General features: G+C 38.8%; 1 protein-coding gene across 1 annotated transcript in view; it reads right to left on the bottom strand.

Moving 5' to 3' along the window:
* Positions 1-16791, bottom strand: part of EFCC1 (EF-hand and coiled-coil domain containing 1) — a 53539-nt gene that overhangs the window by 10101 nt on the left and 26647 nt on the right. Inside the window, exons 3-5 of the mRNA XM_072876155.1 lie at positions 5114-5259; positions 1474-1609; positions 1007-1172 (exon numbers count right to left, since the gene is read on the bottom strand). Coding sequence (XP_072732256.1) covers positions 1007-1172; positions 1474-1609; positions 5114-5259 — 448 coding nt within the window. The remainder of the gene's footprint in view (positions 1-1006; positions 1173-1473; positions 1610-5113; positions 5260-16791) is intronic.

Below are 16791 nucleotides of genomic sequence, written 5' to 3'. Positions count from 1 at the left end.
TTTAAATTTTTTTCCTCACAAGTAAACGCTTTCATTTAATTTAGTCAAGGGGGAAAATGATATGAAATACTGATAAAAAGCAAAGGATGGCAACATGTAAAGAAGTTGAATATTTTACTCTTACTTTAAATAGTTTACTGATTAATATAATCCTTCCAGAACTACTAAAATCTTTATGCTGCTTTTAAAGAAGGGTTATAAAATACTGAACAAGCACTAACTGAACCTAAGACAAAGCATACCAAAGCAATGCATCTGATGCACTATTTTTGTTTCACAGAAAGATTGCTAGCATTTAAATCTATGCCCATCAATGGCTGAAGTTTGCAGGATTTAAATAGTAAGATCACATGGGACTACTAGGATACTGCACTGGGGCTTTTAACTATTGTTGTTATAAGCTCTGCTGAAGGAAAGCTGAACATGCCACTAAGCCTGAGAACTACTTTTTTTTATTTATTTATAAATATATTGGTCTAAGCATGAGAACCAGCCAGAGTAAACTGGATTATTTCCTCCGAAGGATTCCAAAACGGTGAGCCCCTGCATCTCAGCCAGCTAGAGGGATTTCTTGAAGAGTTATTGTGCTCCCAGAGGAGCTGGATGTCGTAGGATGTGAGGAGCGTTTCATCCACAGCTGAGGAACCACTGAAAGCTGCCTACAGTAACCCTATGGTTAATGTGCAGCTCTTTGGTCTGCACTGGTATCAGTCCCAAACATAGCATCAGTGAACGTCTTAAACCATTTCAATAAAGGATAGTATGTGAAGAGCCTGTGTCTGCCTGTAGTTGGTGTACATCTCATCCTCCAAACCAATGGAGTTTCAGGTAGGAACCAGACTAGAAATGTGGCTGTTACAGGAAAGCATGAGATGTTTGAGCTGACAAACTAACGGCACAGTGAGAAACATCAGCAACAGAGAGCAGAATGGCCAGAATAGAATATAAATGCAGCTACTTAAAGATACATAAATAACGCTTTCATGCTCTGCTTGGCACCCATTACCTCTTCCATGTTTGTTTCCAGTTTTTTCACTTCATGCCCTTTAAGCTCAAGCTGTTCAGTTAGCTGTGTGATTCTCTCCGTGAGCTCCGCTGGGGCTGCTTCGTAGCCATCGGTATTGGTGGTCTCCAAGTAAGACATTAGCTTTTTCCACATTTTTTCATCACATCTATATATACATTAAAAAAAAAAAGTTAGTGAAACCTCACGATGAAGGTCTATGTTTGTAAAAGCCAGTTTTCCTGCAAAACTGTTGGCAGCACAGATCACAAATTAGCATCCTAGCTGACACTGATTAGGGTTCAGTAGGAATATCCAGCGTGTTGTTTCCCATGCGCTGTAAAGAACGGGCAAAGGGGCTTGCTGGTTTTGCTGTATAGGATTACTGCTTCTTACTGAAGCCATGGTGCCTTCAGGTCATGAAATAATCTTTGCAAAGCGCTCAAATAGCATTAATTTCAGAAACCTACCCGCTGCCACAGCAAGGGAGCTTGGCCAGTATTTTCTTCATTTGGTCCACGTGGGATGGCTGGTCTCCTGCCCACTTCTCCTCCTCTTCGTCAGAGGCAGCCTGGCCCTCCACAGAGCGGAACAGCTGATCCTCTGCTTGAGAAACCAACAACCACTTAGCAACAAAACAACAACCCCAATGCACTGCAGCTGTGGCAATTTAAACTCCTGAGACTGAGTCAGACAGAAGTGAGATTTTAAAAACCCCAGTGAAACACAATGCAGGGTCCTTCAGCATCCATGGAAGGGGGCTTTAAAGCTAAGGCAAGGGAGCTGCAGCAAAGATCATTATGCAGCAAAGAGTCTTGAATATTTCAGCAGGTAACTTGTAGCTATTTCACTTCAATTCTCTTCTTTCCTTTAAGTACCTATAATGTAAGGATAAGTGTGAAGGATCAGTGTGTTATTGGGGGGGGCAATTATTGTTCTTGTATACAATTGAATATACACTTTTCAAGAGGAATGAGAAACCATCGTACTGTGTAAGATTTTTTTTTGCATAGTCATTGTACCAGCCGAACACATATTTGGAGTGCAGGAATTTGATATAAATGTTCTCTAATTCATTCCCTTACTGTGTTTTGTAGGGACAGTGATTTTAATATATAAATGTAATATTAGACCCATAGCTATCTAATGTTTAGCTATATCTTTTTTTACCTAAACCTAATGTCTCCTCACACGCCAAATAAATTATAGATGAACTGTCTACAATACATGTAAATATACATGTACTATTACAGTAATATTTCAATACTTTTTTAGCTGTATCTTATAAAAGCTATTGCGTTTAACTCCTTTTTATCACAAGAAGATATTTACTGGGACTTAGAGGATTATTACGATGCTTGTAACTTATTGGGAGTCTTCTGAAGCATTGAGTATGTGAAAAGCACTGGTCACATCTTTATTCTGAACATTTATTTTGAGTTGACATCCAGTTAAGCCACTGTCAACATGATTTTAAATTTTATAATTATTTACCTTAATCACTGTCAGTTAATTAAAGAGGTTTGATGAATTCTAACAGAGTGATCAAATCAAATATTGAAACACATTTGACCTTAGGGAGCATTGCAAGTGTTGTGCATATTTAGTTCATCCAGCACAGGAAAGGTGGGTTCAAGGGGATGAGTCACCCAGCAGAGACTCTCAGGTACATGATTTTCTGTCTCATTTCAAGGACACAAGCACCTGCAGTTCAAGCTGAAATCCTGTTTCAGTTGTCAGGATCAGAAGGGCTCCTGCCGTAGTTGCCAGCCCCTTGCCAGCCAGCAGTGAGTGGTGGCTCGTGCCCGTGTGGTTTGGCAGGCTGCCCTTCCAAGGGCAGGCGTTACACCTCGGCAGAGTCCTCGCTACGGCGTGTTCAGTCCTCTCTCAGGTCTACTTTCAGCAACAAAGGAAAAATGGCCTGGTATTTTTTTTCTTTTGGTTAACACTTGGCATATGTTTGTTAATGCAATTTTCATTCCAGTAGTGTTCAGTGTGCCTAATTTATAGGTTATCATCTTCAATAATTTATTGCCTAAGCAGCAACAAAGCTTAGTTGCATGCAGTATTGCTCTTTAATTAGAGAATGCATGTCTGCGTTTTCATGGCAATCCTTACGCTGTACAAACTAATTTATTAGAAGTGCTTTATTTCTGTGAGGCTGTGCATGGCCAAAACAAAACAAAAAGACTTTCTATTTTCAATCTGTGATATGTTACAAGTGAACTTTTTCTGTCATCGTTTATTTTCTTGCTGTTGAAGTTCAAAGGGATAACAATCAGAGTTTAGAACTGTTGTGGCAGCCATGAGAACTGATCCAACACTATGGATTCCTCGAAGAGCTTCAAACTGGTATGTTTAATCTAGAAAATTAATTTCAGTATCTGGCATAGGAGAAACTCAGATTAGGTTTTTAAAAATGGAGGAAAAGGCATGTGAATCTCAAGCTGTCTTCATGCTAAGAAATCTAAGATGCTTGTAATGCTTCCCACCTCCCTGGGAATGTCCTCTGCTCTGACCGAGTGTGTATGCAAAGGAGACTATCTTTCACATCCCCCTTGTAGGTCACGATTAGCAGGACTGGAAACCAGAGAGGGAAAGCAAACCTTCTTATGCATCTCTCTTAACATAAAGCCAGTATTTTATTAAAATTCTTCTACTAAGCTAATATTTAAAAAAATATTCTGTCAGTAGAATCATAGAGCACTTTATTATTGTGATTTTAGGCACTAATTTGTAAACTAGCTAATGTAGAATAACTTACCCAATTCCATTGATGCAAGTGCTCTTCTGCTCTAAGAAATTAATATTTGTTAAAGTATATAGAAAAAATTATAAATAATTCTGCATCTACATTTATTTATCTAGTATATCTAGGTTTATCCCAGATATTCACATAATTTTTTTATTTGTTCAACTAATCCTCTTTTATTTGATGGAACACTTTTTCACATTTTTAAATCTATAAACCCACAATTTATTTGTTTGAAAAGCTTTTTCTAAAAAGCTGTTTCTACTTGAAATGTGGGTAGTGTAGGTTAGACATGGAAACTGTGAGCTGGCAAAGTGTCTGATTTGATAAAAATATTTGTCAAAGCAGGTTTATTTTATAAGTCTAACCACATAGAGAACACACTGCAATGTTAATTGTATTTACATGTCATTATTTTTCACATTCCTGAGCAGCTGTTTGCCAGCTCCATTCAGTACATACCTAAAATCTAATTTTTTGTCACTACGTGCAGCTCTCCAGTCTGCAGTAAAGATGCCTCGTTACTTACAGTTAATGTCAGATAAGTGCTTTTGTCTTCTTTGAACTAGATGTGTCAAAAAAAAAACCAACCAACCAAACAAACAAAAAAACCTGAAGGCAAGTCAAACTTACCGAACTTTGCATTTGCTGTCTACTTGGTAAACCCCTAGCCGGGGGGGGGAGAAATGGCTACCATAAATGTGTCTCCTCATTACAGCTCCTAAATGCCCACCCCTCCAAATCGCCATCTCTTTGAGAGCCCTTGTCACTGTCTGCTCTACAAACTGTCTAGTCGAGGTCACTGATCGCGAGAGCCGGCCTTGGCAAACCCAGTGATTTTAGAGGACTTTCAAAGAACGCTTCATGCAGTCCCATGAGAAATCGCAAGTATGCAATGTTATGGCAGTAGTTAGCGCTACATGTGCTAAAGAGGTTGGACCTTTTCAGGGTTACCGAAGCAGCCAGGATATTTCCAAAGAGTGTGACTGTACAGAATATTAACTGCAAATGGTTTCCTTGGAAATGATTTTAGCTGAGGTTCTGAGTTTTTATTTGCAAAGAAATGAAAACTTCATACTTTTAAGCCAGGAAAAAGGTTTTGGTGAGGTGAGTTGTATGGAAAAAAGCAGTTTTAAATCATAGCTCTAAGTGATATGTTCAGTCTTTCATTAAACATAAAATTATGTGGGGAGTGAGAAATAGAAAGCTGAGATATTACCTTTTATTTAGGTCTAGGATTTCAAGATTCATTAGGATTGGTTTGTGGCTTTGACGGTTTAATATCTATATTAGTTTTTCTGCTGAGGATCTTACAAATCAAGTGAGGAAATAAAATAGTTGGGTACTGGGTTTGATACCATTCTCGGAAATCCCAGCTCCACCAGTGGGAGATCGTCGATCTTGCTGCACAACCGACAGGCAGTATCTTCCATCTGGTGAGGCTGCTCCCTCTTTCTGCTCTGAGCTGCTTCTTGAGGGAAGCTGAAATCTCACAGTTTTTGATCTGGAAAAGAAGGGCAAAATAAAGTGGACTTGTAGGAAATGTGAAAAACCGAGGTGAATGCACACAGTGTAGTACATGAACGATCAAATGAAATTGTTCAGAGTTGCTATAGAAGAACAGGGGTATTTGCCTTCAGGGCCTGTAAAATCGAACCCCCGAGGGCTGCATTTGGTTGCTTCACTAAGAATCAAAGGAAGGTGGATTTCAGCTATTCTTAGATTTAGGTAATAAGAACTAAACGTTACTTACACCACTTAGTTCAGGTCAAAGACATCTAGAAAATATATACAGAAAGTCTACTCTGACCATAAACTCTCCCTTCTCCACTGACAGGATGCTTCGTTTTTACCATGGGGACTCTTATAATGTAGTAAGAAACTCATAGTTACATTGCATAAATGGAAATTTGGCATATCCATCCGCACATGTAAGGTTTATATCAAACGTTCTCTGAGGTAGGAATAAGCTGCCTCTCAGGTATGGAGCTAAATGAACACCAAGTCCAGTCCGTTACAAGCATGTGTATGTTGCATGTGTATGTTGTGTAATGTAATATTATACATTTCATATAGAGTACGTTTCCATTGCTTCCTTTTTAAGTATTTAGAAAACAGTTTACTTCCAATAGTTACATCAGGATATTTTCCTACTTAGACCGTATAATAACGTGGTTATACTTTTCCCAGTAGGAGCTGTCATGTAGTTCACAAAGAATCTATATGCAGAAGAAGGCAAACCAAATTCTGGAGTTTTACAGTAAATTAAGTTCCCTCCAAATTCTTTCTCAGATTTTTTTTGGTCTGGTGAATATTGAATATTCCTTGTACTTAACACATTAAATATTAATCAACAAAAAGTGAGAGTTGAAACACTTAGCAAATTGGTCCTACTGAAACAAGTTGTATAACATGATCTTTTTGTACAAATCTTCTAAATACTTCCTGCCTGTAAATTGAACTCCTGTTAGAAACAGGACCTTAGATGTAGTAATAGAAAAGCTGATGCCAAGTTAGAGATGAATATTGCAGACAGCCTTTGTTTAATCTAACACAGCTGCTGTGAGTTCCTGAAGAACCACACCACTATTAGTTCCCTTGTTGCTTGTGAAAGTATACTAAGTAAATAAGATCATGAATTTAACAACAACAACAAAAGTCAGTATTTCAAAATATCTGTAGGGATAGAAGCTGGGATAAACCGTGCTTAGGAACCAGCACTTCTTTTACCCCCTCAAGTAGAGCTGACTGCATAAAAACTAATGACGTATTTCATTTACAATTTATGGTATTATTTAGCTTAGCAACAATTGGATTTCCTGTAAAGTCAGGGGAAATAGCAGTCTCCAGAATGGAGCCTGGCTAGTCATTTGGCTTCATTAGTTCTGGAAAAAATAATTATGAAGTAGTGCACAAATAGCAAGCACTATTAAGCTTGGGCATTCAAAATGGGGGCTCGTGGAAGCATCACAGAGCTTCGGTGTTCTGGACAGTTACTGTGGAATATAGTAGTATTCCCTTTGCCAAGAATGTTACGTTTTGTTTTTCTGAAATGGTCTAATTTCCTCCATTTTAAGACAAAAATATTTTGGGGTCTGGTACTCAATAAGAATCCTTTACAATCTCTTGAGGACCGTAGCTGGTATTGTGCAGCTTGTTCTCTTAGTTTTGAGCTGCAGTATAATTTAGATCTGTTTGGATTTCAGAGACTTCTAGAGTTAGTTCACATAATGCAGAGATGTTGACATTTCAGTGAATATTCATTGTAGTCTCAAAGTTGGTTAAGATTTTTAACCTGTAAAACACTGAGAATATCCTAGTATCATGAAAATCTTTTCTAGCAAAAGTGGGTAAATGCTGTGATGTTTAATGGGAGATCTGCTGGTGGTATTAACTTCTTACATCTGGCAGCCTGGTTTCAATTTACCTTGCAGTCCAAGGAACATTTAGAAGTTTGGTGGAAAAAAAACAATCCTTCCCATGAAATTCAGGACTTAGAATAGCAGACTCCCTCCACTTACATGAGATTCAAGGCAGACCTAAATAATAGCTTTCATTTATCTGTAGTACTTGTAAGGGAACTTATAATTAGTTGATGAAAGACAAAGTACAAGCTCTGATTATTCTGTAGTAATTTTCTTGAGAGGACTTCATCAGCTCTCTCTTAATGTGGAGAAATTAAGGGAGCCATACAGACAGCATGTTTTGTTATGTCTTTCTGCCCAATATATTGATTAAAGACAGCCATGTCTGTCTTATCTGGAGATGTTAATCTGGGAAACTAGAAAGAAATGTAAGGTTTGAGCAAGGGTTTTCAGACCCAGGTGCTCCAGAATTTAAATCTTGGTTCTGGCACAGGCTCTATCATTTGCATCAAATCACATTGTGCCTTAGTTTCTCCAACAGAGGAAATATGGCAAAGTTAGTGTACCTTACATCCTAAATAAAAAGGCAGCACAGATTAATATACAGCCTTCTTTTCTAGACCCACGCATGGAAATTATTTCAAGGTGTTTAGGAAAGGGGCAGATTTTAAATGTGTGTGAAGGAACATGTGGCCAGACAAGCTGGAATTTCAGAGCTTGTCCGTGCCAGTTAAAAATGAAGGAAAAAAGCAAACAGCAGCACGAGTAGATACACAAGTTTAAAAAAACATCCAAGAGATTTTATATTTGATCAGCTAATATATAATGTCAAGGATCCATTAGGAATAACAAACCTGGAAATTTGTTGTTTTGGTCTTGCCAGGAGTCCAGTATAATGTGATGCCGGGCATTGGTTTATCCACAGTAGTGACCAGGGAAGGTGACAGGAAAGGACAGGACCAACAGCCTAGTGACAGAGGTAAAGGGAGGGGAATGTCCTGTCCAATAGAGTTCCAAAGAAGGGATGTATAAACACAGTTGGTTTTCATTCATGTCATCCAAAAACACTTTAAGGCAATAATCTGCCAAGTTTGGTGCTAAAGATCAGGAGGCAGAGCTAGAGATCTTTTTGGTTATACAGAAACGGGGGGAGGGGGGGGGCAGGAAGGGGCTGCTAATACTGCTCATGTAGCTGCAAGGGCAAACTTACCATTCCTTTAAACTGTAACTAGAAACTAAACGTGTTGAAGGTTCTCATCAGAAATATTGCACAGAACTAGAATAACACTAGGGACACTAATGAATCTTTGCTGTCTATGGGAAGAAAGGGACTGTTTCCTTCTGTTAATTTTGCCATCGATACAGGATCCTACATTGACTTCGGAGAGTATTTCAAATTTCTGACTGGATTGTCTCTGTTTTTTGAACTTTAAAGAAGATGCAACCAGACAGTACAGAAGGTGTTAATTCATAGGGCTGCTTCATGCTCCTTAGTTCACATTGTTGGAGTACACAGCATTTCATCCTCGTTCTCAAGTGAGGGGATGGAGGCATGAATGGAGTCATGGTGGTGCTCTTTGGTAGCAGAACAATGAAGCACCATGATCTCCTGATTTCTCATCATGTGACTTAACCGCTAGGTCATTTTTTCCTACTGGAGAGCTTTTAATTGATTTTAATGCCAAATCTGCACTCTTAATTATGAACTGGCAGAGGTTTCAGGGTTTAAAGACAAGCATAAGGAAAGAGGCCAACAGGTATGCTTTCGCTGTCGTGGTAAATGCTAAAAGGAGGAATCTTCACTCATTCTTAAACATAGGTTTAATTCTTTTCTCATTAGTATTCATACAGCATCAAATGGGTCTTCATAAATGAGAAGAAGAGTGAATAAACAGCACATTTGTTTAGGGCAAAGATCAGAGGGGAAAGTAGTGCTGAAGATGCCTGGGAAGCGTTTGTGTACGGTGCAGTGTGGCAAGGCTTCCATGGAGACAGGGAAACAGCCCACATTCATTTTAAAGTCTTTGTACTGAGGATAATGGGCAGCTCCAGAGGAAGAAAATTGAGGAGGGGAGAGTTTGCGAAGTATTGGACCTTAAAGTAATGTCCATGACTAATTGGCTTTTAATTGGCACTCCTATTATTGTTATGGAAACTTCTAACTGCAGCAAAAACCACCTGCTTCTGGCACTAAACAAATCTTTAACTTAAATAATTCCTGACTAATCATAAAATAACTCTGAGGAATTACTTGGCTTCGCATTCATAGACCTTTAACTAGTCTCTTTTAGAGATGTATTGGGAGCAGATCAAACAGCCGTGTGGATATGTACATTGCCCTAAGTATAGTTATACAAACTAAGCTACACTTTATTTTAAAAGTGTATGACTTGTGTTTTTTAACCAAGATGAGGTGTGACTTTTGTTTTTGTACTATTTTACCCCAACTGTCAGAGTTCAGGGAACTCAGAATGGTCTCAGTTTTGGCTTATCCCCTACAAGGAATTACAGACTTTAGAAGGTGTGCATATTTTTGATTTATTTACGACTTTTCATTTAACTTTCAGATCAAATATGTTTTCACACTGGAGCTAAGTGTCTGTGTGGGTTTTCTGAATACATCTCTCTTTGGTTGGTGCTATAAGCTGTGAACCCTTCTCCAGCAGAAATTGTATGACTGAACTTTCTATGATCAATTCAGATTTTAAATTGCTTTATCTCGGGTTTTAAATTGCTTGATCTGTAAAGCATTAAATATAAATTTTTAAAGTATGAATTTTTAGTAGCTGTAATAAAGATGACTAAATATCCTGGATTTATACTGAAATAAGGAGAAGTTTGTAGCTGAAGAGCCTCTGTAATACTGGTTACAGTTCTGGGAGGTTTCCTGTTATTGGCTGATGATTTTTATTTTCTTGCCAAAATCACCATCCTCTAGAAAAAAAATCATTTTGCTGATGGCAATGTGTTTCCTTGCAGAATCTTTCCGTCTTTCTGCACATTGTATATAAACAGGCAAATCTTGCAATGGTACTGTCACACGTAGCAGTTATGCCTTGCTGTCATGCAGTGCTCTTCCTATCATGATTTCAAGCATTTCTGAGACAACACAAACCTTTGTGCAGACATAGTGAAATTACAGAACAGGAATGGGCCTTTTATTGTCCACACTGTCCCATTCCAAAGAGCAACTTCTGTAAGCTCAGACTGTTTGGGGGAAATTGATTTTCAGAAATTAGCTGCTCTTAGTACACGTCTTTATTGTTCATTTGTCAGCTGCTTTCTTGTTACTCCACTCCTTAAAATCTGAGATCAGATTAGAAAAACTTATTTCCTGGGTGGTACATTGGTGTTCCTGACATTTTTGATTCTCAAAGATTTAGATGCAAAGATCTTCCGTTGCATATTGCTTTCCCATGCCATTTGGGTTGAATTTCTAACAATCCAAATGTTTCTTAGGCTGATCTAGGTTTCAGGCAAGCAAGAATGCATTTCTAAAATGTAATAGATGCAACAGTAAATGCATTTCTAAAAGGCCTTGTATCTCCTTTGTCTGGAGCGCTGACTGTTTGTAAGAGCTCTGAAGTACTGAACAAGCTCCCATCCATGGCCACGAAGAAATACATAAAACTTTGCCAACAGTTGTGAATCTCTGTTTATGCTAGGCAAGCTGGCACTAACAACCAAGAATGGGGTCAGGAAGATTTTCCCTTTTGCACTCTGTGTTCTCTCCGGCAAGGACAGTAGTGCAGGGAGTGGTGGCTTTGACGTATAGAAAGGACCAGAGGAGCTTTTTAGGCCTGAAAGAGTAGTTCCAAATAAATTTGGAAGAAAAACTCCCTCTTTCTTACCATCTCTTGCCTTTAACACCTTGCTCCCATTCTGCATCTTCTCATACCTGATCCTATACACTCTGAGTTGTGCAAGTGCTTTTGCTGCTATGAACTGGATTTACGAGATGAAGTGTGTTTAAAATATCTCATCACTTTCTTATTTTTGGAGAGAAGTTTAAAATTTGCATCAGTACATAGCCCTAAGAGTTGCATCTTTCAGGGGATGGCAAAATGCAGGGCTGCGACAGGAGTGAGTGGGTGGAGAGACCTTTCAATCAGGTTTTACTGCTGATGGAAGCATGCGATTGACTTACACCCGGAATAGGTACAGTGGTTAAAGTGAGAATGAGAATTACAGCAACAGCAGACTTGAACATGGAGGAAGGAGACAGGACTGGGGTAGAGATAAAGGGACAGAAGATGAAATATGCAGAAAAAAGTTCTTAAGAGCCAAACACACTCCCTGACAAAATTTGGGACGCTATCCAAGTTCTTGAAGTCTTGTCATTACTCTCTATCAGTAAATGTTTGGGAAAACCATCCACAAATGAGTTTCTCCTCCCTCCCCCACTGCAGGTCCACATGGAGGATGATAATTTACTGTGCTGTCAGTTGCTCAGTTAACTCAGAGCAGAAATCTATGCAGGGAATGTAGAGAATCTGACCCTCTTGGTAGAAAACACAGATGTCGTGATGATGCTACCTGATACAAATTCTGGTTTTAAGTGTATTTGGTTTTTTAAGGTTCTCAACTTACAAGATGTCAGGAGGTTGCCTTAACCCCTGGAGCACATGCGTTACAATACAGTTGTTATTTGTAAAATCGCAGTCTGTTTTTCCTATGTGACCTTTGCCTCATTCAAGGCAGGGGATGAATGATTTGTGTGGATGGACAACAACTTCAGAGAGAAGGAAACCTCTGCCAGGAGGTTCCTTTCTCATCTACCGCAGAAGCTATAAGTAGTCAGGTGAGACACAGGAACAGAACGGATAGTGTCCTTGTTAAAGCAGCTAAATCCTCCTTTGAGGAAATAGATTCTACTCCTGTCTCTGCCAGAGACCCTGCATAATGCTAGGCAAATGACTTTAGTTAGGCTTTCTACACATAATTACCATGTTACACATGTACAGATAATAATTGGGTCCTGATTTTTTTTTTTTGGCATGGAATTTGAGACTATGGGGCCTGAGAATTGCAGCTGAAGCATGGGATCATGCAAGTTATGATTTGTGTGGTTTGCTCTGAAATACTAGGCACTGTGAACATTTAGATAAGTCAGAGTGGGCACCTAAAACTAGCAGAAAAGTTTGGTAATCTTTCTAGTCTGGTATATTATGCTGTGATGAAGAGTATACTAAAAAACCTCATCATTCATTTTCAACGTAACAGGTAAGGCCACACTTACAGTTAAGATAAATATCAGTGCATTAAGCAAGACCCACCTAAGTACAAAATAGATGCTCTTATGCATGGATACACACTCATACATAATAAATTTATTACAAATAAATGCATAAGGAAGCTGAATTAAAACTGCATGGGCACGTTTCATTCTGTGACTTACAGAATACATTCCTTTCAGCTCTGAAATGCAGCTCAAGATCTCTGAGTCTCGCTGTTTGTTTTCCTTAACCTTTTTTGGCCTTGAAACTTTAGTTTACCATTATTAGTAAACTATTAGTCATTTGGGCTGCTCCATGGAAGATAACATTTGATAATTAGGCTAAACAGATGAGGTAATTATACTGCTTTTATAAATCCTGTACCTAGCAAGGGATTATATTGCATGGCAGTAGTTCTTGAGTATATTCTTGATGAATCAGACTGCATTTTGCTCTGTGTGAGGTATTCTATGGTTAAGAGTCACTGCACTATCCAGGAGAAACATACGTCACTTTGGAATTATGTCATTCAGATATTCTTGCCCCTTAATGAATTCTTTTGTGACAAAATAAAGGAAAGTTGTTCCACTGGAATAAAGAACTCTGTTGCCACACCCTGCCAGCTAGAAATTCAGATATTTGCACTGAAAATCTAGAGTTTGGATGCACACAATGCAGACCTAAATAAAGCTAGAAAAATTTAAATATCACTTGTTCTTGAACTATTAGCACAAAAACTGTTTGCTAAAGATTGCACAAAATTTCTTGGAAGTCTGAATTGAAAACCTGGATTCAACTTTCCTCCTAGTCATGGAAATGGAAGTCATAGGTCCATTAACTCCCTCATCTTATCTGTTACACAGCTCTGCTCTTGAGTTTCCCTTCCTTCCATATTGGAACAATTATTTTAATTTAGTATAACTGAAGTTTGTGTTAAGCCGTCAATGTCAGAATTATTCCAAAAGCCCACAAGACTCAGCAGTGTATGTGGACATGGGACTGGTGCTAGACCCCACAATGACGCTAAGCAGCACAGCGGTCTGTGTCTTAAGAGACAATACTGAGGGACAGCTAAAGGACCGGAAGGGCTTTATTCAATATTGTACTGACCCACTAACTAACTGTTGGTTAAATAACAGCATTTCCCTCTTACACCAATATGGCGAAACTGTTTCAGCCCAGAGAGCCCAGTACCCCTTGGTGGACTTTCCTAATAGGCCATGTGGGTGCAGCAGTAATTCAGAGTACCTGGCTATGTGCAGGTGGGTTAAGAAGGCTTCTGCTGTTGGTCCTCACACCATGCCATAACAGCCATTTCAGCTGTTTTCCGTGACGGCTCTTTCCCAGCTACAACAGAAGAGAGGACCGGATGGTGTTGCCAGTGGCCTGGATCCAGCCTGCTGGCTGCCACTTCAGCACTTGGGTCTGAGCCAGGCTGCTTTCCACAAGATCCTTCACATCTTGTGGGTGCCCTTCCTCAGGTCAACATCCTCCAGCCCCACTCTAAGAAGGACGTAGATCTTCTACCTGGAGTTTGCCGAAGACTCTGTATCAGCAATATGTTACAAGTCTATTTCAGAAAAGCAGTGCAAAAAATTTACTTCTCCAGCTTATCAGGAAGTGAGGGTCTGAAATAAGGCTGAAGCTCATATGAGAATAAGTTCCCACTCAAGATTTGCAGCCCTCCTTGCTTCTAGTCAGGTTTTGCCATAGGCAAAACCTCTCTCTAGACAGTTTTTGGTATCTCCTTTCAGCCCAGCCCATAAGGAAAAGCAACAGAGGCAGGTGAAAACAAACACCACCGCCACCACCCCAACTACATATGCATGAGTTGTGTGTATGTATGTATTCTCCTAAGTCTATTTGTCCTTCCTGATCTCCAAACTTTTATTTTTATAATTGTCTCTCTCCTGGTATCCTGTCTTGTATTTTACAGAAAGGTGCTTGAAAGGGTTAGAATTACAAATACTTATTTGTAAATTCTAATTACAATTATATAGAATATATATATTCTAATTATATATAGATAGAATTATACATATTTAGAATTCTATATATATAGTTATATATTTATGTAGTTGTAATTAGAATATATATTCTATATAATTCTATATATATAATTCTATATATTCTAATTGCAATTATATGTTACAATTACAATACAGAATTATAAATTCTAATTACAAAACCTAATACTTATTAGTTTTTGGTTTAGGCTAATACCATGAAATTCTAAAACACTGACACATATAACCAAGATAGTTGATATAAGGCATATAAGCCAGATAAAGAAGAGCAGCAGAGCTGTGGTCCTGTAGATAATGTCCTTCTGTCATTGCCTGTATAACAACCAAAACCCCTCCTGTATTCCTTCACGTAGACCTGTGCTATCTAATCCCAAGGAATCCTTCCGTTATTTCCTGCACGCTAGAGTGTATGTCAGTAAAGATCAAATGTCCAGTGATCCTTTTAATGTCCCCTAGATAAAGAAAAGTGTTCTTCCCAAACAGAGTCAGGGACCACTTATCAGCAGGGTGGAGATACTACTGAATTCAACTCCTAAAGCTTAAAACAGCTGACAAAACACTGTTTTTCAGTTCTCTGTTTGATGTATGCAAAACTGCAGGTATCACTGAACGTGGCATACACTCTGAAAGTACCTATTGACTGGCATGTAAATTCCTTCAGGACTCACCTCGGAACTTCACAGGCTTAGAGCCTCATGGATTTGGAGTGACAGAAAAGGAAGGTGGCTCACTTAACAGCAACGTCGTGCCTTAAGCTGGCTGCAAGTTATTTCTGACCAGCTCTTACTAAGCATTTGGGGAAGTATGACATTAATGTTTGTTAACAGGAGGGGCTGCAACCATTGATTTTGCACCTAAGTCAGATATTTCTTAAGCTCTCACAGGACAATTGCATAAAGGCCTGTCTAGTCATCTGGTCCCTGCAGGTTCCCAAGTGCTCCACATAGGAGAGCTGTCCTGCGGTTATTGCTGAGCCCAGAAGCTCAGAGTGCAAAGGGAACACGTTGTTACTGCGAGCCCTGAGCCTGACGTGTCACTGCCTGCAACTGTCTGCTGTGAACGTGGGGAAGTCGCAGCTTCCATGTTCCTCAGATCCTGTACCAGGAAACCAGAATAACAATTACCTCATGCTGTTGTGTTTTCTGTTTCACTGATGTTTGTAAAAAATCCTTAGATCTTTAGAGAGTGCTATTTCTCTATTAGATTACTGTACAATTATGCATGCTCCTTCATATTTAAGCTCTGTGCCTGCTATGCCGATCCTTTTTTGAAATAGTTTTAGGTTTCCTGAAAGCAGCCTGTCCTTTGCTTTCTTGAAGCCTTTATTGTTCTGGTAGGTGTCTTGTGAAAAATAACACTGCCTTCATACTAATCCCAAATGAATTACTTTCCTTCCCAAATGTTTATAAGTTATTTGCCAGTTCACAGAGATCAGAAAAGATTGCCTAGTATTCCTGCATTTATTGGGGTCCTAGGTATATTTTGACAGCAAATATAGCAGCTTCTATTTAGTCTTTTATTGGTTATATGGTTGAATAAGAAACTTTATTTGGAGGTCAAAAAGCCAATGCCAGAAATGTAACACAACCATACGTAGCTGCTCCCTGCAGGTAAGAACTGATTTCTAACCCTGTATGTTTAGCACTCTGGCTCATTTGCTTTCTCCATGGGTGGACTCTGCTTGCCTTAGCAGTACCTCCAGTTTCTCTGTCTGATGAACCTCAGTCCAAGCAGCTTTGCATTGTATTTATCACAGAATTTACTTAAACTTCATCTAAGTTTAAACTTTACGTAATATCTTTCCTACTACAGCAGAATACTTAAGCAGGTGCATCATTTTAACCAAATAGGTAGTCTCATTGACATAAAAGCAGTTTAATTACATTTTAGTTTCATTGTATCAGTTGCAATCCCTATATAAATAAAGTTACACACCTCCTTAAACATTTTACTAAGTAAAGATTTCAGTATTAACCATTTTCAAATAATTGCCTTGATCCAAGTTCAGGTTATGGCTTATACATGTTCATTTAACAGCTTTCCTCAAGCTTTTGCTTTATAAGCCATTTTTCAGTTTCTGTGATATGATTATACTGTATTCATTTCCATGATGTTCAGTAGCATAAAACTGTGATTCAGTTGGGGCTTAGGCAATCTTTAGTCCTCCCCTGGGAAGTACTCCCCCTCTCTTCTATCAGTTAGAATCGCCTGGAATTTGCAGGGTGGCCATGTACAACCTCATTGAATATTTGTAGAAAGTCAACATAAATTAACGCAAATATTTAGCGGAGGAAAAAAGGTATGACTAACTTGTTTCTGTCTCTTTCTGAAAAACTCAATGCCATAAATGTAGGTTAATGTATGAATGTATATAAAACCTGCAGGTTTTACGGATGACTTCCAGTAGACCAAATCTGGTATTTCACAG

This window comes from Ciconia boyciana, chromosome 11 (assembly GCF_034638445.1).
Source record: "Ciconia boyciana chromosome 11, ASM3463844v1, whole genome shotgun sequence".
Classification (NCBI taxonomy): domain Eukaryota; kingdom Metazoa; phylum Chordata; class Aves; order Ciconiiformes; family Ciconiidae; genus Ciconia; species Ciconia boyciana.
This window is presented reverse-complemented; position numbering and strand designations above follow the sequence as displayed.